The 27,394-nt window shown below is 37.2% G+C and overlaps 1 protein-coding gene across 1 annotated transcript; it reads left to right on the top strand.

Moving 5' to 3' along the window:
* The first annotated feature begins 2,456 nt into the window (after positions 1–2,456).
* LOC306880604 (meprin A subunit beta-like) lies at positions 2,457–22,206 on the top strand. Its single transcript, XM_079434236.1, has 16 exons — positions 2,457–2,591; positions 2,742–2,822; positions 3,110–3,128; positions 4,186–4,245; positions 4,329–4,376; positions 4,972–5,031; positions 5,117–5,160; positions 5,402–5,480; positions 5,604–5,721; positions 17,645–17,823; positions 17,957–18,175; positions 19,686–19,838; positions 20,772–20,987; positions 21,065–21,532; positions 21,741–21,926; positions 22,004–22,206. Exons 2-16 carry the CDS (start codon positions 2,766–2,768, stop codon positions 22,063–22,065), a joined length of 1,968 nt encoding a protein of 655 aa, XP_079290362.1. The 5' UTR covers positions 2,457–2,591; positions 2,742–2,765; the 3' UTR covers positions 22,066–22,206.
* Positions 22,207–27,394: the final 5,188 nt, after the last annotated feature.

Here is a 27,394-nt window from a genome sequence, read left to right as displayed (position 1 = left end):
TGGCCCGTATCAAGTCCGCACAAGTCACCTCTCGATGCATCCTCTGTAAAAGGGGCGGATCAAGAACACATCCGGGGATTTGAACTGGACTTGGCTAGATGTGAACTTTGAATTGGAACAGTACTTGGGCAGCGACTGATGACGTTTCACAAGTCCACAAGAACACAAGTACAGACAAGTACGCATATTGAGAAACGGCCAAGGAGTCCATGGTAGAGTGCCCTCTAGTGGAGCTCATGGGCACTCCAGCTGGCGCTCGTAACAATGTTTTAGTGTCTGTAAGTAAGTGTACGTTTTGTAGAACCACATTTTATGTGAAATACATACAGATTCTCATGAGATCACATTGACATAACATAAGTATGACGTGGATTTAATAAAAGGAGCTGAAGTTGTGGTAATAACAACGATTGTCATTCTTGGGAATGTGTTCATATTGTTGCACATTCATCCCAAATTATGCAATCCTAGAAGCCCCTCTGAGTGCATTGACTCATGGGAAGGGTTTGCATTCTCATGACAAAGTGAAATGGACTAAGGAGGCAGAAAATGTCTTTGTAAGTTTGAAAATTCAATTACAGAGCACGTCCTCTCCATTTGTGCAGACTGTGGATGAAAGAAACGGCTGTGTGACATCTGTGCAGTTGCAGGACCATGGGTGCAGGTTGAGACCAGTAGCTTATTTTTCTAGAAAATTAAATCATGTGGCTGCCGGGTTGCCAAAATGCTTAAAGACAGTATCAGCTGCAGAAAAAGCCATGATGGCTTCCGAAGAAATCATCGGTTGCGCTGATGCCACACTGCAGATTTCACATGATATGCCAGTGATTCTGCTGTAACTGAAATCTTTACATCTGTGTGCTGGTCGCTCGATAAGATACCACACTATTGCTTAAAAAGCCAAATGTGACAATGAAACGCTGTTCTGTGTTGAACCTTGCAACAGAGGGGGAGCAGGAAGAACTTTGCTGTGTAACTGTGCTTGAAGCTGTTTGCATGCCACGACCACACCTCAGAGAGACCCCCCTTGAGAATGCTGACATGATGCTTTTTGTTGAGGGGTCAGCTTCTAGAGACCCTGAGACAGTCAAAAGCAAGATTGGTTACGCTGTACTATACGGTACATGATGTGCTTTTGTCAGGGTCATTGATTGCAATCTCACTATTCAGTCCATGCTGCTAAACTAGTGGCATGAACAGATGCTTGCAGATTAACTAAATTGCCTAATGACCTAATGACAAATTGCCTAATGACTGAATTTACTGATTACAACCAGCTTTTTGCAGATTTTTGAGTTTTCTTAACTTTTTTTTGTAGGAGATTCTCAACTTTTTGTTGTATAAACTCAAAACAAGTTGAGAAAACTAAAAAAAAAAAAAAAATTTAAGTTGGCTCAACTTTTTTTTTTTTACAGTGTATTCCACCATGGGTGACTAAGCCCCCGAGATTCAATCGCTAATGTTATTATCAAGATTCAAGTTCATCTGATAAAAACAAAGAAACCATTGTGTAAGAATGATATTTGTAAAAGCTCCCCTCAGTTAGTAGAGATGTCTGTGTCTCGCATATGACAAAAACATAAATGCATTTTCCTTTTAGTTAATGATGGTATGTTTTGAATCCTGGTGAATTAACATGCTAGATGTCCTGATGGTTGTATATACTGAATGATTAAAGAATAATCAAAGGACGGTGTGTTATGGAAATTTTAGTTGTTTTATTTAGTCTTTAGTTCTCATCTTGAAGCATTAACTGTATATTTGATCATATAAGGTAAAGAATATAATGCTTGAGCTAAACGCATCATGATGCTCGTTTTGTCTGAAGTACCACAGGTATACTTGTAGCAACAGCCAAAAATACATTGTATAGGTAAAAATTATTGATTTTTTATGACAAAAATCATTAAGATATTAAGTAAAGATCATGTTCCATGAAGATATTTTGTAAATTTCCTACAGTAAATATATCAAAACTAAATTTTTGATTGGTAATATGCATTGCTAAGAACTTAATTTGAACAACTTAAAGGTGATTTTCTCAATATTTCGATTTTGTTGCACCCTCAGATTCCAGATTTTCAAATAGTTGTATCTCGGCCAAATATTGTCCTATCCTAACAAACCATACATTAATATAAAGCTTATTTATTCACCTTTCAGATGCTTTATATATCTCAAAATTGACCCTCATGACTGCTTTTGTGGTCCAGGGTCACATTTAGTGATGCTTGTGTTGCTATCACATGCAAAATGGTTCGAGACAAGTGCAAAACGAGGCCCTCCACCTTAACTTTGAGAAAGAAGCTTTGCATTAAATACTTTATTTATAGGCGTTTATAGGCAGATACCCTAAAAGGAGCCATATGTTGAGTATGCTTTATGATTGGATGAGATACTGTAGAAACATCCTGGTTTGCTTAGGATATAAATGCTGAGTCAAAGTGTTCCTCTTTGTCACACACTCTGCAGATGCTTTGTATGATTGTCTGACCGTCTTTCAAGAATAAACTCCGTTTGTTTGTTTTCTTATTCTACAATACTCACAGTTGTTATTTCCTCACAGTTGGAAACATTTTTCCATAACAAGGGTGAGTAAATCTTCTGCAAATTTTCATTTTAGGTGAACTGTTGCTTTAAACTCCTTAACTCTTAGCCAAATCATTATCAATAACAGATACAAGCTTGTATAATTTTTGCTCTATTAATTGGTTAATACACATTGCACTGATGTTCTGAAGAAACCGGCTCTGAGTGAAGTTCTCATGGCGTCTCTCCATATATTGCTGATTCTGTGTGCATGTGCCACAGCTCTGTGTTTGGTGAGTGTATAATTAAGATGTTATAGAAAACAATTTTGTGATCATGTGTTGATTAATATCGTGCTAAACAAAAGCAAATGATCATATGTTGTAGCAAAACTAACACAGCTGTTGTTATAGTAAAATGTAATTGTCTTTTTCAAGACTGAATTAGTTTTATGATTAAATAGTTTGTAGTTATGTCATAGCAGGTTATACAATATCATAGTTTGCACTGTAATAGTTTGTTGATGTAAATGTGCACCTTTGACACTTATCATTCAATTGTTTTGTTTTTTTTTTCAAAGCCAACATCTTCATTCCCAGGTGAGTCATAACAATCACATAATTTTAATAACGATGTATTCATATTAGGGCTGGACGATATGACAAAAATTCATATCTCGGTATTTTTTGGCTGATTTGCGGTATACGGTATACATCTCAGTCTTTTGTATTAGGATTAAACAAATAAGTGAATGTAAGCATGTAGGCATATACTGTATTATGTGCAAAAAAGGGTTAAAATCACATTACATTCTAACACTGTAACATTGCAATCTAAAAACAAAAATAATCATTTTAAAAGCAGAAGTTAAATTGGCAATTAAAATAATAATAAAAAGCACAGACTAATTGAGTAAAAAGGCTATTTGTATTACCCCATTACACTTTACAGTTAGTGCTATCATACACATACACTTACTTGTAGGTTTAAAATTATACATATGTCAAATTTTCCAGCTACAAATATTTCAGCAAAATGTATATTTTTTTAGAGTTATTGCGCTTTGTCTGTTTGGCTCGCACGTGCGCTGCTGCACTTGTTTTAAACGAAGTCTGTGAAGTTTAGCAGAGAATCTCAAAGCAATGCACTTCTGATAGCAAAATGGAAATATTTCCATGGCTTTCTAACATTTACAGATGGAGAATATACCTGTGAAATGTAAGTTATGCATTAAGGAAAACAACACATTAAACAGCGCGAGCAGCATCTCAGCCTCACACGCAGCCTTTCTGTCAGAGCATCTGACGGGGCGAGCGCGAGACGCTTTAAACTGTCTGAAACTATAAACTATAGGCTATGTCACGAGTTTTTAAAGCCCTTCATAAAAAGCTTGTGACATGTTTAAAACAAATTGTATTATGCACTTTCTCTTCCGCAGTTCAGCCTGTGTCCTCCCTAGATATGTTTAAGATGCGCTCGTATCAAACTACTGTATCAATATTAACGGTATTGCTTCATTCCGTATCGCTTATAAAGAATATAGGCTATCGATATATCGTGCAAACTCGATATACCGCCCAGCCCTAATTCACATGATGTAATGATTTTATATATGCTCTGAATTTAACTTTTTTATTTTATTTTACTTTTTTATAGGCAATGCAGAGATTGATGTGGATAATGGAGAAGACCAGGATATATTTGATATAAATGAAGGTTTGTGGAAACATTATTATCATGTCTTAAATCTGTAGCATAATTTCTATAAGAGTTGCATTAACTGCTGTCTTGTTCAATAGCGGCAGGACTTGACCTGTTGGAAGGAGACATTCTGATGCAGGAGGTCAGTGCTTTCTTTGAGCAAATTCTTTCCACAAACAGGGAACAAAGTAGGGCCTGAATCTCTGGGCTTAAAAATAATAAAATAATTTTTTAGGGCATTCTTGACCTTCAGAAAATGTCAACAGTAACATCAAACTGAGATGTAAATATAGTTAATCCCAGTAAATTTTCAAGTGCTAAACATCACAAACAACTAAATAATAAACTTTTGTTTAGATGTTATAGAAAACAATTTTGTGATCATGTGTTGATTAATATTGTGCTAAACAAAAGCAAATGATCATATGTTGTAGACAAACTAACACAGCTGTTGTTATAGTAAAATGTAATTGTCTTTTTCAAGACTGAATTAGTTTTATGATTAAATAGTTTGTAGTTATGTCATAGCAGGTTATACAATATCATAGTTTGCACTGTAATAGTTTGTTGATGTAAATGTGCACCTTTGACACTTATTCAATTGTTTTGTTTTTTTTTCAAAGCCAACATCTTCATTCCCAGGTGAGTCATAACAATCACATCATTTTAATAACGATGTATTCATATGATGAAATTATTTTATATACTATGCTCTGAATTTGACTTTTTTTTTTTTGATAGGCAATACAGAGATTGATGTGGATAATGAAGAAGACCAGGATATATTTGATATAAATGAAGGTTTGTGGAAACATTATTATCATGTCTTAAATCTGTAGCATAATTTCTATAAGAGTTTTGCATTAACTGCTGTCTTGTTCAATAGCGGCAGGACTTGACCTGTTGGAAGGAGACATTCTGATGCAGGAGGTCAGTGATTTCTTTGAGCAAATTCTTTCCACAAACAGGGAACAAAGTAGGGCCTGAATCTCTGGGCTTAAAAAATTATTATTTTTTAGGACATTCTTAACCTTAACCTAGAAAATGTCAACATTAACCTCAGGAGGTCAAACTAATTTGTAAATACAGTTAGATGCACCAAACATCACAAACATCAATAATACAATTTTCTTTAAATAAAATGAATCAATATTTGGTTTATTTTTAACAGGAAGAAGACAGAGACACTATTCTGGGTGAAAAGTATCGTTGGCCAACCACTGTGCCATATGTCCTAGACAGCAGCCTTGGTCTGTGAATATATAACAATTGAATCTTTAAGTTGAATTTATACTTTGTAATTCTATCTTAATAAATGCTTCAAATTGTTCACTCCACAGCTCATTCCTATGTTTTTGTGTTTTGTTTTTTAGAAATCAATGCCAAAGGTGTGATACTGAAAGCATTCGAGCAATTCAGACTCAAGACCTGTATTGACTTTAAACCCTGGGATGACGAGCCAAACTACATTTTCGTATTTAAAGGCACTGGGTAAGAAAACATTGAAACATTACACACATTCAAACTCATCTTCACACGCTGTGTAATAATCAAAATTCTATTCACATTTATATAAATGAATGTCACTTTTTTTCCAAACAAAAACCTACCAAATATTTTCTCTTTTTTTTTTTTTGTATGAATATGTCATCTATAAGCTATAGTGTGCTCCAAAACAATGACAACAATTCACATTTAGAAGATATAACTATTCAAAACTTACAGTCTCTAACTTCCATCAATATGGATCAATGATTTTTCAGCTTCTCATCAAAATATCTGTCCAATCAAATGCTCTCTAGAATCTGAAGCGCCCCGCACCCTACACTATAAATAGAGGCTGAAATCCATCACTTGTTCAGAGTTCACAGTGTTGCATCAACTTTACAACCAAACAAGGTACATAATCACATTCCAAAATAGAAACAATTTTGTTCAGCCTTGGCTGAGCATTACCAAAAATAAAATTAAAACATCAAAATAAGCAAACCAGAAAAAAAAAAATAAAAGGCATCAAAAATAAATTTAAATACTACAAAAAAGGCTTTTTAAATTAATTCACACAAATCCAAGAGAGAAGTCAGCTTAAGGGCTTTCTTGCTTTTAACTCATTTTAAAGATTTGTATATGAATTTTACCTCATTCCACAATTGGTTAATGCTGGGTTTAGATTTAAACCATTTGCACTTGCAAATAAAAAATCTCCATCCAAATGCAGGCTTTATTAAAAGAGAGCTTGGTCAAAACAGGCAGGGTCCATAAACAGCGAACAGTAATATCCCAGACAGAGGCAGTAGAGTAATCCACAAACAGGCATTGATCAGGGCAGGCAGCAAACAATCAAAAACAAGGAACAAATCCAGGGTCAAACCACAGACAACTCGGAAAACATATGAACATTCAATCACCAGCGACGTGATAGTGTGTGTGTGCCATTTTTATAATGGGAGACTGATGAGGTGATGAGAGACAGGTGATTGCAGTTGATGATGTCTCCAGGCAAAGGATTATGGGAAATGGAGTCCGGGGTGAATGGTAAAGGGTACAGGGTGAGGTGCCCTGTAGCGGAGCTTGTGGGCACTCCAGCTAGAGATTGTGACACTATTTGTACTTTTTTTTTCTCACAAAAATTATAACCTTCTAAGGAAAGCTGCCTCAATTCTGGGGAAACTTGGAAGTTCAATGTATCTTACTTAACCATTAATCTTAAAGCAACTGGGATGGCTATAATCATTCTATTATAAATATTAACAGTACACTGCAGTCGGAATTTCAATAGCTTAAATCCCTTTGGATTTCCATTGCTCAAGAAAAAAAGACTTTCTTCTAAACTTTATGCATCTATTATTCCAAACTGGAGTGTTGTGAGGTGTGAAGTTATGCCTGAACAATAGTTTCCAATAATGCAGCACTTGCTGATAGAAGTTTCACTGAACATTTAAAATCACAATGTAGAAAGAAATGTATTCCATCCACTTTTTTAAAGATTGCACTGGGGAAAATCTTTAAAAAAAAAAAGGTATTATTATGAGTGGATGATTTTCATACTTTTTAGTCATGTCATCCTTTTTAATGTACTGACATTTATTTATTCAAATAAGTTTAAAATTCCACTTTTTTATTGCTTTAATAATTTAATAAATTATTGCTTTTAGTATGGACATTTTAGACAAAAGAACTCTTCCAAAGATTGTAAGTTCCCTCTGCAGCCATTGATTTAATATTGATTTATATTTATATGCAAACTGACATAGGATTATTGTTTGCCTTTCCAACACAATATAATTATTTTTAATCAATATAGATAATAGCTCTGCAACCATTATAAACAGTTATGGAGAGCTACCACCTTGACAAATTCCCATTTTAACTGGAAATATTTTATAATAATTTATAATCATCTATAATTTCAAATCCAAATTGCTTTAGATGGATGCTTAACCTATGGAAGCATCAAATGCTTTATAGAAATCTAAAAAAACAAGAAATCCACCTCACCATAATCGAGTAAATCTAATCTAACATTGTTATAGATTGACCTTCCTTCCAAAAAGCCTGATTGTGGCTTGATGATTGGTAGAAATAACTTTTTGAGTCTTGCAGCGATAGCCCCAGAAAAAAGAAAAAGAAAAGAAAGTATAATCAGTGTCAAAACACTTTTATCTTCACCAGCTTTAGGAATCAGTGTAATTAAGCCTTGCTTCATACTTTCCATCAAGTCTTTCTTCTTAATACATTCCTTAAGGGTATTAAACAATACATTTCACAAATCCCCCCCAAAATGTTTTAAAATATTATTAGTGAGCCCATCTGTCCCTGGAGATTTGTTTAAATGTATCTTCATAACAACTGAGTCTAGTTCTTCAATCTGAATCACATAAAACTTTAAAACGGTTGTCAATATGTGGAATATTGTTTTAGCTTTTAGTAAAAAAAAAGATGAGGAAAAAATCTGAAGAATATTATTTAGAATAAAACAAACACTTATTTTTAAATTCTTCTAAAATCTTTGCATTCTTCTTCTTGTGCCATTAAACCTAGTGGCTGTTACCCAAAAAGCATCAGCGTTTTGCTCTTGGTCTTCTATACTCTTTGTTGACACTAAAGCACTGTTTTGAGAGACAAACGCCAGTGAAATTAAAGTTTGACGTTGTTAATTACAAACACGAGATTAATCATTTATAATCACTTTAATTTAATGACAGACCTAAGATGAATTTTAAGACCAATACTGTTTTTTTTTTAACTAAAGAACAAGCTTACATACCTTTCCTTTATGAAGTGGTGACGTCCTGGCTTTGCAAATGCATACAGCAAATGCATACAGTTTCGAAGTGTTAATCCAAACATATATTATTAATTAATTATCATTTACTATTACTCCAGTAGGTATGAAATATATATTGTGCGTTTTAATCCATTGGAACACACTACAAACATGATGATCTCTAGAACATGATGCATTGCTGTGTTAACGTTATATAAATCATTTTAGAGAAAGTGGCTGTACGTGTTTTTTTTACATAAAAAGGTTTTTACTTTTAACAGACATTGAGACAATACTGCAAAAACAGTTGACTGTCAATCTGTTATATTCCTGTTATATTTATTGTTCAACATTCAACAAAGCAGCTGATTGCCATAGCGACTGCTTGAAGCTAGTGGACTACGACCAAAGAGTATAGAAGCCCAATACTTTAAAGTCGGCATGAAATCAAAATTGACTATTCGTATTTTTTTGATGGAATACTGTAGTGTTTATTATAAATAATGTATCCGTGCCCTTCATTTTTTTTCAAAACGACTCCTCTGCTCTTCTGGTCACGAGTGATGGTGCAAGGGCGGAGCTAGTGATGTGAGGGATAAATGCTGGGATAAACGACAGGGGGAAAGCTGAAGCTGATGCTTCACTTTATAGCACTGACACCAGTCATGAGGGAGGAGTACGTTACCCTTAAACACTGAAAATATATTATTTATTTTTTTATTTAGTCATTTACCAGACGCTTTTATCCAAAGTGACTTACAAATGAGGACATAAGAAGCAATCAAAACCAAAAAAAAAGCAACAACGTGCAAGTGCTATTACAAGTCTTGGTTAGCCTAACGCAGTACAGATAATTATTATTATTATTATTTAATTTTTTTTTTCATTTTTTTTAAATAAAAAGACACATAGATAAAATAAAATTAGAATAGAGAGTGTTAGAGTTATAGGGTCAAGTAAAGATGGAACAGATGAGTTTTTAGCCATTTCTTGAAGATGGGTAAGGATTCGGCTGCTCGGATTGAGTTGGGCAGGTCATTCCACCAGATGGGAACAGTTAATGAGCGTCTGCCAAATGACTAAATGTAATGAAAAAGTAAGTGAAAGTGTTTTTGTGCGTCTTTGGGATGGCACAATAATGCGTCGTTCACTTGAAGAATGCAAGCTTCTAGAGGGAACATAAGCAAATCTGCAGGACCGGGCAGTTTTAGCAATGTGGTCTGAGAAATGCAGCTTATCATCAATCACAACTCCAAGGTTTCTGGCTGTTTTTGAAGGAGTTATGGTAGATGAGCCTAACTGGAAGGTGAGATTGTGATGAAGTGATGGGTTAGCTGAAATTACAAGAAGTTATGTCTTAGCTAGGTTGAGTTGAAGGTGATGGTCCATCATCCAGCAAGAAATGTCTGTTAGACATGCTGAGATATGGAATGAGAGGTAGAGTTGAGTGTCATCAGCATAGCAGTGATATGAAAAGCCATGTTTCTGAATGACAGAACCTAGTGATGCCATGTAGACAGAAAAGAGAAGTGGTCCAAGAACTGAGCCCTGAGGCACCCCAGTAACTAGATGTTGCGACTTGGATACCTCACTTCTCCACGATACTTTGAAGGACCTATCTGAGAGGTAAGACTAAAAACACTGGAGTGCGGTTCCTGAGATGCCTTTTCTCAATAGGGTTGACAAGAGGATCTGGTGGTTGACCATATCAAAAGCAGCAGACAGATCCAGCAAGATAAGTAATGAAGATTTGGAAGCCGCTCTTGCAAGTCTTAGGGCTTCAACAACAGAAAGCAAGGCAGTTTCGGTCGAATGTCCACTTCTGAAGCCAGATTGGTTACTGTCCAGGATGTTGTTCTGTGTGAGAAAGACAGAGACTTGGTTGAACACAACTCGTTCAAGTGTTTTTGCAATGAAAGGAAGAAGGGAAACCGGTCTATAGTTCCCTAAAAGAGTTGCGTTAAGAGTGGGTTATTTAAGAAGTGGAATTATACGAGCCCTTTAAATGCTGAGGGGAAATTCCAGTGTGAAGGGATGTATTAACGATGTGAGTGAGTGCAGGCACAACTGCAGGAGAAATGGCTTGAAGGAGATGAGATGGAATAGGATCAAGCGGACAGGTAGTAGGATGACTGGAAAGGATGAGTTTAGAGACTTCTGCCTCAGAGAGTGGAGAGAAGGATGTGAACGAGTGAATGTTTGCTGGTAAGATGTGTTTGATAGATTGTGGTGTGGAAAATTGTGCAGTGAGGTTTGTCATTTTATTAATGAAGAATGTGGCAAAGTCGTCAGCTGTTAGAGATGATGAAGGAGGGGGAGGAGGAGGACAAAGGTGGGAGGATAATGTTTTAAAGACCATGCGAGAGTTAGGCGAATTGTTAATTTTGTCATGATAGTACGTCCTTTTAGCAGTGGAAACATTAGCAGAGAAGTCAGAGAGGAGTGATCAATATAAATTAAGGTCAGTAGGATTTTGTGATTTGCTCCATACCCTTTCTGCAGCCCTGAGTTTAGAACGATGTTTTTGGAGAACATCGGATAGCCAAGGGGCAGAAGGGGTGGTACAGGCTGGCTTGGAAGATAAGGGGCAGAAAGTATCTAAACAAGACGTCAGAGTAGAACAGAAAGTATCAGTAGCACTGTTAGCATCAAGAGAGGATAACTGGGGAGGAAGCGAAGATGAAACCATAGCAGATAGCCGGGAGGGTGAGAGTGAACGCAAGTTACATCGAAAAGTGACATGTGGTATGTGATGTGTCAGGAATCATGTTGAGGTTAAGAGTGAGGACGAAGTGATCTGAGGTGAGTAGTGGAGTAACCAGCACATGTTCAGTGGAGCAGTGTCATGTGTAAATAAGGTCCAGTTGGTTGCCTGATTTGTGAGTAGCCGTAGTTAGCACTCTCTTGAGATCAGAAAAGGCAAGCAGAGTGTGGGAGTCTGCAGCCTGAGGTTTATCTTGGTGGATGTTGAAGTCTTCAAGTAGGGCTGGGCGATAAATCGATTTTATCGATTAACTCAAATGTGTAGTTTATGTCAACTTGTTTGAATGAAAATCGTTTTTTCTAAAAAAAAAAATAAAAAAAAAGACGTACTACAGAACTCCAATAAATATGAGATAGGAGATAAATATCAATACTTTCTCTCGCAGTTATATCATTAGGTAATCATACTGTATATAAAATTACGGGCATCATGGAGCCGCTATTATGCATGGCATTGAAACTGCTTTTGAATGCACGATGGCTTTTTAGTTTCACTTTCGAGATTGGCGATCGCACGCACTCTGTTTTTACTATGGAGCGGCAGTAGCCTACTTCCCACACATTTTACAAAATTAACTGTTTGTCATGGTGCTCAGGATCTGCAAATCATTCGTCATCATCCTCAGTCATCTCTCCTCACTCTATGTGGTAGGCTAAGTGAAAATGTATGTTCTGTAATGCAGTGTTTCCCATACATTGATTTATTTATGATGGCCTGCCACAATATCAAATCTGACCTCCACAAATAGATTTTTTTTTTCAAAAACCTTTGACTTTGTTGAATAAGCAAGCGCTGCACGTTTCAGAATCGAATCACGGTGCGGGTGTCTTTATATCACTGCATTTCTGAAGGAAACAGACTGTCTTCAGAAAATTTTGGATGCCATTTTCATTTCATCTTGCATAATGTATGATAAAGCAGCTTTTGTGAGCAGAACGCTAATTTGTGTACAGCCTTACCGAAGAAACCTCTATTTCTCCTGCTCTACAAGCGCCTCCTGCTGGTAGAGAATTAATTTGCATATATGCAGCCCCAAATAAAGCCCAAGTCTGTGGGAAACACTGGTAATGTAACATGCAACCGTTAGCAATCGTTATTTGTTTTCTGTGCCTTTCTGAATACCGATTCACGATTCAGGCCAAAGGGCATCACATAATTTTATGTCTTATGTTAGGGCCTACGTTACATTTTATGTTATGTTACATTATTTTATGTTACATTTTCACTGTCTTTTTGGCTTGTTGTTTCTGATTGCACTTTAACCCCAAGGGGGGAAATCCAGATCAAATCCCAGAAGGGAAAATCAAAACAAAATAAAGTTAGGATAGCGGCTATCAGTGAGCACTGAGTGTAAATAGCAATTAGATTCTATTTATACTAATAACTGCAAATAGCTATTTATAGCTATTTTATACTATTTATACTATAAGTGCAAATAGCATATTTTTATGCACCAGGTCCTGTTGGATTCCCCGCTGAGTTCTACAAGCACTTTTGGTCCACTCTATCACCACTCTTCATCAGAATGTTAAGTGAGTCACAACAAAAATTTAAACTCCCAGCTAATATGAATACTGCCACAATTTCACTTCTTCTCAAAGCCAATAAAGATCCAAAATTACCATCAAGCTACCGTCCCATTTCTCTGATCAATGCTGACATTAAAATCATCGCCAAAGTATTATCCCATAGAATAGAAAAGGTCACACCATCTATAATACACCCAGATCAAACCGGTTTCATTAAAGGTAGACTGGCTTCAATACACACACACTATTCAACTTAATGTACTATTTTTCAATTCAAAAAGCAAAAGCCATCATCAATCATAGTCACTCTGGATGCAGAAAAAGCTTTTGACAGGGTCAACTTGAAATTCCTGTTCTCCACATTAGAGAGGTTTGGTTTTGGGGAGACATTCATTAATTGTATTAAAATTCTATATACATCACCTTCAGCCACTGTCATCACTAATGGTCTAACATCACGTAGCTTCACACTGCACCGCGGGACTAGACAAGGATGCCCACTCTCTCCCTCATTATTCACCATTTTTATCGAACCGTTAGCAGCAGCCATCCGCCAAAACAGCTACATTAAAGGAGTTCAAACATTAAACATAAAGCACAAAATCAGTCTTTACGCAGATGACATATTACTATATTAAACTTATTGATTCATTTTCGAACATTTCGGAATACTCAGTCAACTGGAGTAAATCTTCCATTCTTTCATTAAATCACAATAGCTTGGATATGACATCCCAGACATCACCTATCCCTCTATGCACCAATCACATCACATATTTAGGCATTAATATGTGATGTGATTAACATTAATAAGTCAGAGCTGGTTAGTCTTAATTTCACCCCATTACTCAAAACAATAAATGATGATCTTCAACGCTGGATGAATTTACCATTATCCATTATGGGCAGAATATCAGTAATCAAAATGACTATACTCCCTAAACTAAACTATTTATTCTCAATGATCCCAACACAACCCGCCCTCACCTGGTTTAAATCTTTAGACTCAGTTATTATCAAATTTTACTGGAAAAATAAGATCCCAAGAATAAACTAACTACTTTACAGAAACCAAAAACACAAGGAGGATTGGAAGCACCACATTTCTACCACTACTCTCTGTCTAATCAGTTTCAACAGATATACAAATGGATTCACCCAAACTATATTACAAATAATATAAAATAATAAACAAATATTCTAATTTCAGATTAACCATTCTATAGTCAGACACTCAAAAAACACTCCTGTTTTAAAGCACCAACTATAGCAGCAGCTCTGACAGCCTGGTGGAAATTTCACCAAATCACAAACACTCCTCTTCTACCATCTAAATACACCTCCATTTGGAATAATCCAGATTATACAGTTAATAAAAAGACACTTAATTTGCACACATGGGCAGAAAAGGGCATAACACAACTCATCTTTCATAGAAATAATCTGGCCTCATTTTCATATTTGGTCCAGGAATACGGCATCGGGAGTAATAGTTTTTTGGAATATCTACAAATCAAATCATCTATCCAATCAAAAATCAACATTCGAACCGTTAATCTAGAACTTTCACCTTTAATCTCAGAGTTAATTAATATATCGTCCTCAAAAAAACTACTCTCCAAAATATACAGAATATTATTAAAATCAGACAACACATTACGTTTACCACATGCTAAATGGGAATCAGACCTATGTATTGCTCCGGATGCCATTTTATGGACACAAATCTGCAAAAATATCTACTTTATGACAAAAAATGCCAACTTGCAATTTATACAGTATAAGGTACTTCACAGAATTCACTTAACCGGACAGAAGTTGTTTAAAATGGGATTCACTTCAGAAACATGTTCACATTGCACCCAAAATGAAACAGATACTTATGTTCATGACCTTTGGTATTGTACCCCAATTATACATTTTTGGGAAAAAGTCACTATGGGATGTCACATCACAAATTCTCCATTAGTTTGTTTACTAGGCGATATATCTATAATCAATTTAAACAATACAAACAGTCAGTTACTCCTGGTAGCGCTAGCTATCGCCAAGAAAACTATCCTCATGAACTGGAAATCAAGAAAATCCATACATATTGCATCCTGGAAAAACCTACTAATTGATTATATCTCAATGGAAAATCTATCCAGTTCATCTCATAATACAGTAGAATTACACCCCTTCTGGTCAGCTCTCATTACCCTCCAGCAGTCATAAATCTGTTGACCTTCTTTGTCTGAGACCAATCACAACAACACATCCCCACCTAAACTACTATTTGAACTTAATTTGAATATTAATCTTTGAGTTTTGGGAAGGGGTGGAGGACAACATCGATAAGATTTTTTTTTTCTCCTCTTCTTCGTCTTCATCATCATCTTTTTTGTTTGGCCTCCGGTCCCCAGTAGGCCATGACATCCAGGTCTGTATCTGGTGTGGTGGAGTTGCAATACGGGTGGGGCTTGTGTCTCCCTGCCGTCTCCCTGAGCTATCGCTTCCACTGCCACTTGGCAAGTTTACAAAGAGTAAACTTTCTCTAATGTTCTCTATGTTCTATTGTTTATCAAATGTTAATATATATGAACAGACTAGAGCCCTAAGGCAGGAATGTAGAAGAGCAGAAAGAAAGTGGAACAAAGACAAATTGCATATTTCTCTACAAATGCTGAGGAATAGTCAGATCAAATATCAAAAAGCTGTAAAATACTATAAAGCAAGTTACTTTGCCAAAATTATTGCCAATAATTCTCCACGCAAATTATTCACCGTTATTAATAGACACCTTTGCCCCTGTACGAAATTGATCCTCACTCCCTCGTTAACAACTTGTAATTTATTTACAAAATTTTTCATCAAAAAAATTAATGGGATCAGAGCTAATATTCTCACCTCTGTCGTTAATCTAGGTGAAACAGATACAACATAACTTTGTTTTAATCAGTTTGAATGACATCATTTCTCATTTAAAGCGTTCAATTTTCCCGAGCATTTTGGACCGAGAATTTTATCGATTGTTAATAGTACTCTCTATAATGGGATTGTACCAGTTTGTCTTAAGCAAGTTATTATTGAGCCCATTTTAAAGAAAGGTAATTTGGACGGTTATGATTTATCAATTTACCATCCAATATCAAAACTTCCCATCCTATCTAAGATATTGGAAAAAGTTGTCTTGAGACAACTAACTACTTTTTAACCAAGAATAATATCCTTTTTTGATACCGTTAATCATTCAATTCTCTTGAACCGGCTAAAGCACTTTGTCAGAGTTCAAGGAACAGTTTATACATGATTTGCATCTTATTTAGAGCAAAGATCTTTTACAGTAAAGCTTGGTAATTGTTTTTCATACTCTGCGCATGTTACCAGTGGGGTACCTCAAGGGTTCATTATGGGCCCTATTTTGTTTGCATTATTTATGCTCCCATTGGGAAGGATTTAAAAAAATATATAGTATTTCTTATCACCTATACGCAGACGACACACAGATTTATTTGCCCTTAAGACCTACTTGTAATGTTTCCTGTGTAACACTTCGTAGGTGTCTGGATGAAGTGAAAGATTGGTTAGCTGAAAATCTTGTTCAGTTGAATGAATGCAAAACAGAAATTATGATTTTTGGTCGCACGACCCTTAACAAGGCTGAAAGTGTCATCCTAGGCCCTTGGGCTTGTTATATACAGGAGAGTAAAGAATTTAGGAGTCATTTTTGATTCCTCTTAAAATTTGATAATCAAATAAACACTGTAGTTCAGAACTGCTTTTTTTATTTGAGGGCAATAGCAAAATTAAAATAATTCCTTTCAACTAGTGATTTAGAAAAGGTTGTCCATGCTTTCATCTTTTCCCGTTTAGATTATTGTAATGCTATTTATGTTGGGACCTGTCAGACGCATATTGCATGCCTCCAGCTAATACAAAATGCTGCGGCTAGAATGCTCATGAAAGCTAAGAAGTTTGATCATATTACTCCACTGTTATCTTCATTAGGCTGGTTAGCATTGCATTACAGGATCCAATACAAAGTCTTGATTTATGTGTTTAAGGCATTACATGGAACAGCGCCAGAATATTTGGTAGAGCTTATTAAACCATATAATGCGAAAGTATCACTGAGATCCTCAAATAAATTACTATTAACGATCCCAACAGCGCGTCTTAAATCTAAAGGTGACTGCGCTTTTGCTGTCACTGGCCCAAGGTTATGGAACAGCCTTCCTTTCGAGGTTAGAGCATCCCTCACGTTAAGTACCTTCAAGTGCCACTTAAAATCATACCTGTTCTCCCTGGCATTTTAACTCTTTACTGGGTTACTTATCTTGATCTTGTTGTTGTCTTATTTTAATTATTTATTTTTTATATATTATCTTAACTGTTTGTGATGTACAGCACTTTGGAGTTACTGTGTAGCCTGTAAAGTGCTTTATAAATAAATAAATACAAAATAAATAGTTTTCATTTTATTCAAATTTAAAAAATGTCCCAATATTTCCGGAATTCGGAATTGTGAAAGCATCTTGATGTACAACAGTGGGAATTACTCACTTCAAGCAAGCTTTTGGGAACAACTGTCACAAACTTTGAAAAAACGCAGCTGCTTAACCCACCATCTTTGCACGGCCCTGTCCACATATTATTTTCTGTATGGTGAATGGCATGTAGTGCACTATATAGGGTATTTATTTAAAATTGATTAAATAACATTTTAGGCAAATAAGCATGTTAGACCTTTTCATGCACATGAAAACATTGGGACTTGTATTGCGCTGGCTGATTCTAAGGGGTGTATTTTTTTTGCAAAAAAAAAAGTGAAATTCAGGGTAATGGAAAGATGATGTTTTTCTGTTTCATCAGATGTTACTCAAAGGTGGGGAATCGAAAGAAGGGGAAACAGGAGTTGTCAATTGGTGAAAACTGTGACCGATTAGCAACAGTGGAGCACGAGTTTCTGCATGCGCTGGGTTTCTGGCACGAGCAGTCCAGATCTGACAGAGACGACTATGTCACCATTGTGTGGGACCACATTAAAAAGGGTAACTTTTGAATTCTTAAATACACGCATCAATAATAACATCATTCTGTCTTGCCAAACTCCTAAAATCTATAAATATACTAATATTAAAACTAATTTGTTCATTAACTGTTTCTCGTTTGTTTCTTTCTTAGATCATAAGCGCAACTTTAATTTACATGATGAAAAGGTGTTAAACTCTCTCGGTGTGCCCTATGATTACAGTTCAGTCATGCACTATGGTAAAACACACTTCAGCAAAGACAGGAAGTCAACCATCGTTACCAAAGTACCACAATTCTTGGATGTGATTGGTCAACGCATGGAGTTTAGTGACAGTGACCTGCTCAAGCTGAACCGGCTATACAAATGTAGTAAGTTTATGATTAACCACTTTCTGTGGAAGACTCGACTGAATAATCCTCGATTATTTTTTTAATAAATATATTGACATTAGTTTGATTTATAAGCAGGGATTGAAATTAACGTTTTCACTCACCAGCCAATTTGGCTAGTAATTTTTTAAGTTACCGGCCATTCATAACTTCTACTAGCCAAAAAAAAAAAAAAAAAAAAAGAAGAAATAAACCTACAGCTTGAGGCTCTCTACACTGGACGTGACAAAACGACTGTTGCAAATAATTTTGTGTCAGTACTAGGGGTGTGCGATATTGACAAAAACAAAAAAGAAGAAAAATATCTCAGTATTTTCTGGGATTGTATCGATAAAAATAATTAGACAATATTTTGCTGAGTGTGTTATTGTGCTGATATCTTAAGGACTACCATGGACAGCTGACTCCTAAAGTTTTTGATATTTTTGAGTCAAATTCTTACATTTAATCAGTCAATTATAATATTAATAGATTTAGGCTGTTACTAAACAAATTAAATCTGTATCAAGAAAATTCATCTTTACAGAAGATGCATCTGAAGTGGCATTTAGATGCATGTACTGTACACGTTAATGCAGCTTAGAGGGACATGGAATGCTTTAACCTGCAGTTACAAATGCATAAATAATGTTTTGATATTTTAAACATGAAATGTTGAATACTGATATTTGAAAATATTTAAAAAATGAAAAGATACTTTAAATGTGAAATTAAAACCGCCAGCAGGTGGCAGCAAGTCGTTGCGATTGAACTGAATCATTTAAACGGTTGATTCATTCAGGAACAAAATACCGTCATGTTGCTCAGAAACGCAAAACAGCGCTGTGGCTGTGTTTGGAATGTTTTTTGTCTGCGAAATAGAGCAACAACAGCCAATATAGTGTCTAAAATGGAAGTTTCTTGATATTTATTGTTTATTGAACTGTTGTATAAAATCAATATCACATTTGTAACCTGATTTTTTAATGAAAAACGGCACTCTTCGTGCGATATTGATTAACTACATGAATTGATATAAATATATACAATTTCTGCCCCCTTATCTTATGTGATTATTTTGAATGCATATTAATAGACTGAATCATGCAGTGTAAGAACGCACTCTAAATGTGCACGAGCACTAGTCTAACCAGACTTAATCACTGTCGTGTATGTGTGCACTCTGTAGGTGTGTTTTGTTTGGTTTTTGCAATATACTCGACAATGTCACGCTGTCTCGTGAGTTCAGTGCTAAACCTGTGCAGACTTGGCTTGCATGAACTTCCCCAAGACATTAATGAGTGAACATAACTTACGAAAAGGTTACTTACGTAACGTTAACTGCCAAATTGGCTAGTGATTTAACAGCGTTACCCGCCACAGCTGATTTTTACCCGCATTTGGCGGGTGTTCATTTCAAACCCTGATTATAAGATAAAGACTGCTTGCTCAACTAATACTTTGCTTCTCTCACTCACCTTGTCCTAAACCTTTTTCATAATTCCTCCAGCTACAGCCACAACTTTTATGGACTCTTGCCAGTTTGAGGAACCGAATATCTGTGGTATGATCCAGGGTGATGGTGGAAATGCCAAGTGGACTCGTGTAAAAATAGTAAAGGGCGGTCCAAAGATGGACTACACCAACCTGGGTCAATGTCAAGGTAAGAACACCCTTAACCACAAATGCAGGATTTAACCCAACTGAGTTTTGCATTCATTTACAATGAAAATTACCATTTTTGAGCTACAGGATCGCTAGCAATAAAACTTCATGCAAGTGAGTTAAGAGAATTTTGCAATTGTTTTCCATTTATGCACCATCATGCTCAGTAGCCCCGCCCATTGTGAAAGCCCATTTGTTCAAAATCCATATAAACACAAATTTCTTTGGTTGTGATGCATCCAAAATCCAGACTCTTGTCACTGTCACATCAAGCAGGAGTGTTGGTTGGAAATTTGACCTTCTCACATAGCAAATATAATTTTTGCAAAGTTTACACCAACTGTAAAAGGAAAAAAAAAAATCTGCTAATGCATTTCCATGACTTCACAAGAGGAATCAAAATATATAGAGAGACCTATAAAGAGAAATGTCAAACTTACAGTCACTCTCTCAGCAGCTATATTAGAAACTCCTTCGGAAATCACAGAATTGACCATTATTTGTATTTCTTTGCCAAGGTAATTTAACACAAAGTATAGTGTTATGAACATTCATTATTATATGATTATTTCAGGTCTCATACTATAGCATCATACCTAGTTATGCCAAAGACTGTCTTAAATGGGATGGTGTCACATTTTGTTTAATTTTTATTTATCCACTTTGTAAAAAGTTTAATAGTAAATAGTTTAATAGTCCATAATCCTGCACTGATGCCTCTTTTATGATGCTGTCATTTTGTTTGGTCTTCATGATAAACACATTTTACTGATGCCATAAGGAAATATTCGTTGACCTTCTCCAGACATTTCTTCTCACGGATTGCAATATGACATGCAAAATGATCTTTAAACTCCATTATAAGGTCCAAAGAGAAAGTGAGAAGACTGGCTTAATGGTCTATTATCTAATAAAGTTTATACTTCCACAGGGGTTGGGTTCTTCATGCATTTCAGCACAGCCACAGGAACCCAGGGTGACACAGCTTACCTGCAAAGTCGCTTCTTTTACCCCAAAAGACGCTCCCAATGCCTGCAGTTCTATCACTACAACAGCGGGGGCGTCGATGACCAGCTAAACATCTGGGTGCGTGAATACACTGCTGAAAACCCCAAAGGAGCCCTGAGACTCATTCAGAAGATCAGTGGTAATAATTCTTTACATTTAAAACACCAATAGATAAATCATTTTAGCCTATGGGTAAATTATACTTGTTCAACCTAGGTGGACGTCAAGGCTCCTGGGAACTATACCATGTTACACTAAATGTCTCTGATAAATTCAGAGTAGTGTTCGAAGGAGTCAAAGGAAGAAAACCATCAAAGGGCGGTCTGTCTCTGGATGACATCAACCTCTCAGAGACCAAGTGTCCTCAATACACTTGGCGCATTCGTGATTTTACCAGGCTTCTCGCTTCAACCCCTGCCGGTTCCAAAACCTACAGCCCCCGCTTTCTATCCCCAGATGGTTACTCATTTCAGATTGGTTTGTACATTAATGGCTTGAAGGATAGGCCAAAAAAAATGGCAATCGACTTCCACTTGACCTCTGGAGCCAAAGACAAAAATCTCAAATGGCCATGTCGGTGGCGTCAGGCATCCATGGAGCTGCTGGACCAGAATCCAGACATCCAACATCGCATGAACAACATCAGAATGATCACTACAGATCCAGCAGAGACTACCACTAACTGTAAGATACAAAGTTATGGATATTAGTCATTTTTATGAGCCATTGATGCTGATGTGCTAAGTACAGATACTTTGTTACAAATTATTTAGAGAAAAAAAAAAAGAGTCAATAAAAAATGTGACCTGTGCTGGCAAAATGAGTCAGAACTCACTTTGCCAGCCCAGGTCACAATTGTTTTTTTTTAATAGTATATTCTCTCTTTGTGCAGCTAAGGGTAAAGTTAAGTATTTCTGGGACAACCCCAAAAAAGTAGGCAGGCTAGTCACTGACTCAGATGGCAGTAAATACTACCGAGGGCCGGGTCACGATACCAGGGATTTCATCACACATGATCGTCTGAAGAGTCGAAGCTTTATTAAAGGACAGGACGTCATCTTCCTCCTCTCCCTTGAAGGTTTGCAGCTTTTATTCAATACCAGTGAAATTCTTATGAAATATTACAAGAATTTTAAATTTCATCTTCATCAATAGATGTGACTGGACTGAAGACCAGGAGACTAAAACATCCCCGTGAGATGCAGGGCACATCATGAAGCCTCAATGGAGAGAGAGAGAGAGAAAAGAATCTTTCCAGAATTTTTCAGATTCTGTCTTCATTGCTGAGCTGGAGCAACTGAATCATGACTTGCATTAAAAAAAATTCTGATTAAAAAAAAAAAAAGTGCGGGATTCACGATTCTTTGTCATGTCGGTTTTTCTATTTTGCAAGCTGTTTGAGCATTACAGCCAAACTAATTTCCCTATTATAAAGACAAAGCCTTTCAAGGTAACAAAATATAAAAAAGTATGGCAGATATTTAGGCCAAAGTGGGTGAAGATAAAAATCTGTCATTATTTTATCTTTGTTATTAAAAATGAGAACAAAGATACACATTACAAATGCACACAATATACAAATAAAATAAACAGTATTTTATTTTCAGGTAAAATAGGTGTATTTAGCAGGAGCATTCAAGAAACTGAATGAACAAATCTAAAAATAAAAAAACTATATAGATCGATTCCTATTAAAGAAACTGTATTAAAGTTTTTCAGTCAAGAGTAGTGAGTGATTTTTCTCTTTCTGTTGGGTGTTTTATTAACATTAAAGGAATAATTCACCCAAGAATTAAAATAGGCTAGTGTTTTATTTTTATACCTTCATTTACTCACTCAAAATTTGTTTTAAACCTGAGTTTCCTTCTTCTGCTAAACATAAACGCTATTTTGAAGAAGGTGGAAAACCAAACAGTTGCTGGTCCACAGTGACTTCCATAGAATATTTTTTCCCCTACTGTCAAAGTCAATGTGGACCAGCAACTGTTTGGTTACCCGCATTCTTCAAAATATCTTCTTACTGATGTGAATGTATGTGGCATTGTACAGGATATTGATACGGCGGTGCCAGAACTGCAGCTGATAGAATGTGCCCCCCTCCCTCAAATATCATGGAAGTAAAAAAAAAAACCCACCTACCATAGGGGTCAAAATAGAACTTTAATAAAATATAAAAGTAAATAAATACATAAATTGTATTTAAATTACAAATTACAATTGTAGCTCTAGACAGTTACCTATGGCAGTAATACAGTTGTCTGATTGATTTTATGGTCTCAAGCATTCAGAAATCACGCAAAAGAAAATTAAGCAGTTTTACTACAAAAACCATGGTTAATTTTTGTACGGGTTGTGATGTCCACATGTTTTTTGTTGAGGAAATTATAGAGGCTGTGTCATCTATAGCAAAAAGGTGGCCAAAAATGAAAAATTAAGTGAATATTTGAATTAAATGCTTGGTCAAAAGTCTATTAAACAAGGACTTGATCGTGTAATGCAATGTGTTTACGCGGTTCGAGGTTCAAAACACACATTATTTTCCACATACTGTACATTATTGTTGCTCCACTATGCTCCACCTTTCTGAAACGCGTAGATTTTTACAAAGCTCATCATTCTGAGAAACGAGGTGTACGCTGATTGGTCAGCTATCCAGTGCATTGTGATTGGCCGAATAGCTCAAGCGTGTGACAGAAATGTTACGCCCCTTACCATGTTGTGATGCCGTGTCCAGGAGCCAAAAGACAAGAAAAAAACAATAAAACCCACTATAAACGAGGCATTTGTTGCATTCAGTGAGGACATAATTACTGATTATAATGACTCATACATCAACATAACACCATGTTTGCATTTGTGATTGTAGAAACGCCAAACAAGCACTACTCTACGCTGCTCAAAACGTTTGAATAGTCAGTAGCAAATTCTATAAATATCGAAACATACTTACAGGCTGTGAGTCAGTGCCAGACTGTCCTTGCGATGTTGGAATTGCCCCACAACCATTCATAGTGTTCACATTGTAGGCTACTCTCTTCCAGGTTCAGGAAACAGTCCTCCGAAAAATGCGCTGCACACACTCGAATATTTGCGTTGTACTGTTCTGGAACAGTGTTGTAAATCTAGTCACCTTTATTTATATAGTGCTTTTTACAATGCAAATTGTGACAAAGCACTGCACAATATCAAAAAAGGAAAATAATGTGTCAATAAGTTTAAATAGTGTCTTTGCAATCAGGTCGACGATATCGCTGGAAATGAAGCGTCCCCAACTAAGCAAGCCAGAGGCGACAGCGGCAAGGAACCAAAACTCCATCGGTGACAGAATGGAGAAAAAACCTTGGGAGAAATCAGGCTCAGTCGGGGGGCCAATTCTCCTCTGGCCAAACAAACCAGCAGTTCAGTTCCAAACTGCAGCAAGTCAGATTGAATGGGCTCAGCTGGTTCCAGTGGTCTTTTCCGATGGCTGTCTAAGTGGCGGGGTTCTCAATGGGGATCTGTCTCTGGCGTTCATCCAGGTGTCTGGCCTCTGCCTATGATCAGGGACACATACGTCATCTCCCGGCACTGATCCTCCATCTCAGGTGTTCGGTCATCTCAGATTATGTAATGGTTGGATCCAGACTGAAGTTCTGTAATTCCTGGCAGAAACGGAGAGACAAGCAGAGACATGATTAGCGTAGCTGCTGTTCCATCTAAGCAAAAATAAATTGTTCAACCCAAGCTAAAGAATAATAATAATGTACGTCTGATCAGATATAACTGCAGTACAAGATTATAAGATGCATTATGTGAATGCTTGGCTAAAGAGATGTGTCTTTAATCTAGATTTAAACAGAGAGAGTGTATCTGAACCCCGAATTACATCAAAATGGCGCCGCTGATGGCAGCTATTGTGCGTTGCTCCTCAGTGTTTGTATTGTTTTTGTTTGTTTTTCCTGTTTTTTGTTTTTCAAATAAGATCAGCTTTACCAGGGATGATCTGCTGAACATTCGGCAGAACACACCACAAAATCTTCTACCGGTTTTCGGACGTTTTGCTGGACATTGTAGTTGGCGGAGCCATAGCTCTGGTCAAACGCTACAGGAGGCGCAGACGGGGAAAGCGAGCCGGCGCGCTCGTGAAACTTCATCAGCGCGGATTTAGAACGGCGTTACCTAGCATCCATCTGGCGAATCTCCGCTCTCTACCCAACAAAACGGACGAACTCCTTCTGCTCTCCCGGACAAACAAGGACTTTTCTAACTCTGCTGCTCTGTGTTTCACGGAAACCTGGTTGAATGGCGACATACCGGACAGCGCGATCCATCTGCCTAATTACCAGCTGATAAGAGCAGATCGGGACACAGAATCAACGGGGAAATCGCGCGGCGGCGGGACATGCTTTTACATCAATGAGAGGTGGTGTACAGATGTAACTGTGTTAAAGAAGATGTGCTGTTCAGATCTAGAAACGCTCTTCATTAACTGCAAGCCGTTCTATTCGCCGCGGGAGTTCTGCTCGTTCATTCTCGTGAGTGTTTACATTCCACCGCAAGCGCACGTGAGCACAGCTCTACAGAAACTCGCTGATCTGATCACAGAGAGTGAACAACAACACCCAGACTCTGTTTTAATCATTCTCGGGGACTTTAATAAAGCAAATCTCTCCCGTGAACTGCCAAAATACAGACAGCATGTTACATGTCCCACCAGAGACAGTAATATATTGGATCACTGTTACACAACAATAAAGGACGCATATCACTCGGTTCCACGAGCAGCTTTAGGACTCTCTGATCACTGTTTGGTTCATCTTATTCCATCCTACAGGCAGAAACTTAAGTCTGCGAAGCCTGTATTAAGATCTGTTAAAAGATGGACTAACGAAACAGAGCGGGATTTACAAGCCTGTTTCGACCTGACTGATTGGTCTGTTTTTGAAGCTGCGGCAAATGACCTGGACGAGCTCACAGAGACTGTAACATCTTATATCAGTTTCTGTGAGGACATGTGCATTCCTACCAGGACTCATCTATTCTACAACAATGACAAACCATGGTTCACTGCCAAACTCAGACAGCTCCGTCAGGCCAAAGAAGATGCTCACAGAAAGGGGGATAAAGTCTTGTACAAACAGGCCAAATACACACTGGAAAAGGAGATCAGAGTGGCAAAGAGGAATTATTCTGACAAGCTCAGGAACAAATTCTCTTCCAGCGATCCGGCTTCAGTGTGGCTAGGATTAAAGGACATCACCAGCTACAAATCACCACCCCCCAGCACTCTGGAGAATCAACACCTGGCAGACGACTTAAACGAGTTCTTTTGTCGTTTTGAACGATCAGACAGACAGCAGTTAGTAAAGCTTGGCAAATTCACATCCAGCACTCGAACCATCAGCACTGGAGCTCCTCAGGGCTGCGTACTCTCCCCACTGCTCTTCTCCCTCTACACCAACGACTGCACATCTAAAGACCCCTCTGTCAAGCTCCTGAAGTTCGCAGACGACACCACACTGATCGGCCTCATCCAGGACGGTGACGAGTCTGCTTACAGACAGGAGGTTAAGGAGCTGGCTGTCTGGTGCAGTCTCAACAACCTGGAGCTTAACACGCTCAAAACTGTGGAGATGATCGTGGACTTCAGGAGAAACCCCCCTGCTCTCCCCCCACTCACCATCATGAACAGCACCGTGACTGCAGTGGAGTCATTCAGATTCCTGGGCACCACCATCTCTCAGGACCTGAAGTGGGATATTCACATTGACTCCATTGTCAGGAAGGCCCAGCAGAGGTTGTACTTTCTTCGCCAGCTGAGGAAGTTCAACCTGCCACAGGACTTACTGAAACAGTTCTACTCTGCCATCATTGAATCTATCCTCTGCACCTCAATAACTGTCTGGTTCAGCTCAGCTACCAAATCTGACCTCAGAAGACTACGGAGGGTAGTCCGGACTGCTGAGCAAATCATTGGTACAACCCTCCCCACTCTCCAAGAACTGTACTTTTCCAGAGTGAGCAAAAAGGCTGGTAAAATCACTCTGGACCCCTCACATCCAGCACACTCCCTCTTTGAACTGTTACCATCTGGTCGACGCTACAGAGCTCTGAGCACCAGAACGACCAGACACAGGAACAGTTTCTTCCCTCAGTCAATACATCTCATGAACACTCAATAAATAAACGTAGAACACACAACTAATACATTATCCATTCACCACACTCACTTATTTTATTTTATTTTCTCATTTCTAATTTGCACATACTTGACCTGTACATACATAGCCGCCTATATTATATATTATATATTGTGTATTTTTTATTTTTTTTGCTGCTTTGTACATTTGTTATTGGCTATTTCCTGTTATTTTGTTTCATTACCTGTGTCCTGTCCTGTTACTGTCCTTCTGTTGCACTGTGGAGCTTCTGTCACTATAACAAATTCCTTGTATGTGTAAACATACTTGGCCAATAAAGCTCATTCTGATTCTGATTCTGATTCTGAATGTTATCAGGAAGGCTATTCCAGAGTTTGGGAGCCAAATGTGAAAAGGCTCTACCTCC

Source organism: Barbus barbus, assembly GCF_936440315.1.
Source record: "Barbus barbus genome assembly, chromosome: 14".
Classification (NCBI taxonomy): Eukaryota; Metazoa; Chordata; class Actinopteri; order Cypriniformes; family Cyprinidae; genus Barbus; species Barbus barbus.
This window is presented reverse-complemented; position numbering and strand designations above follow the sequence as displayed.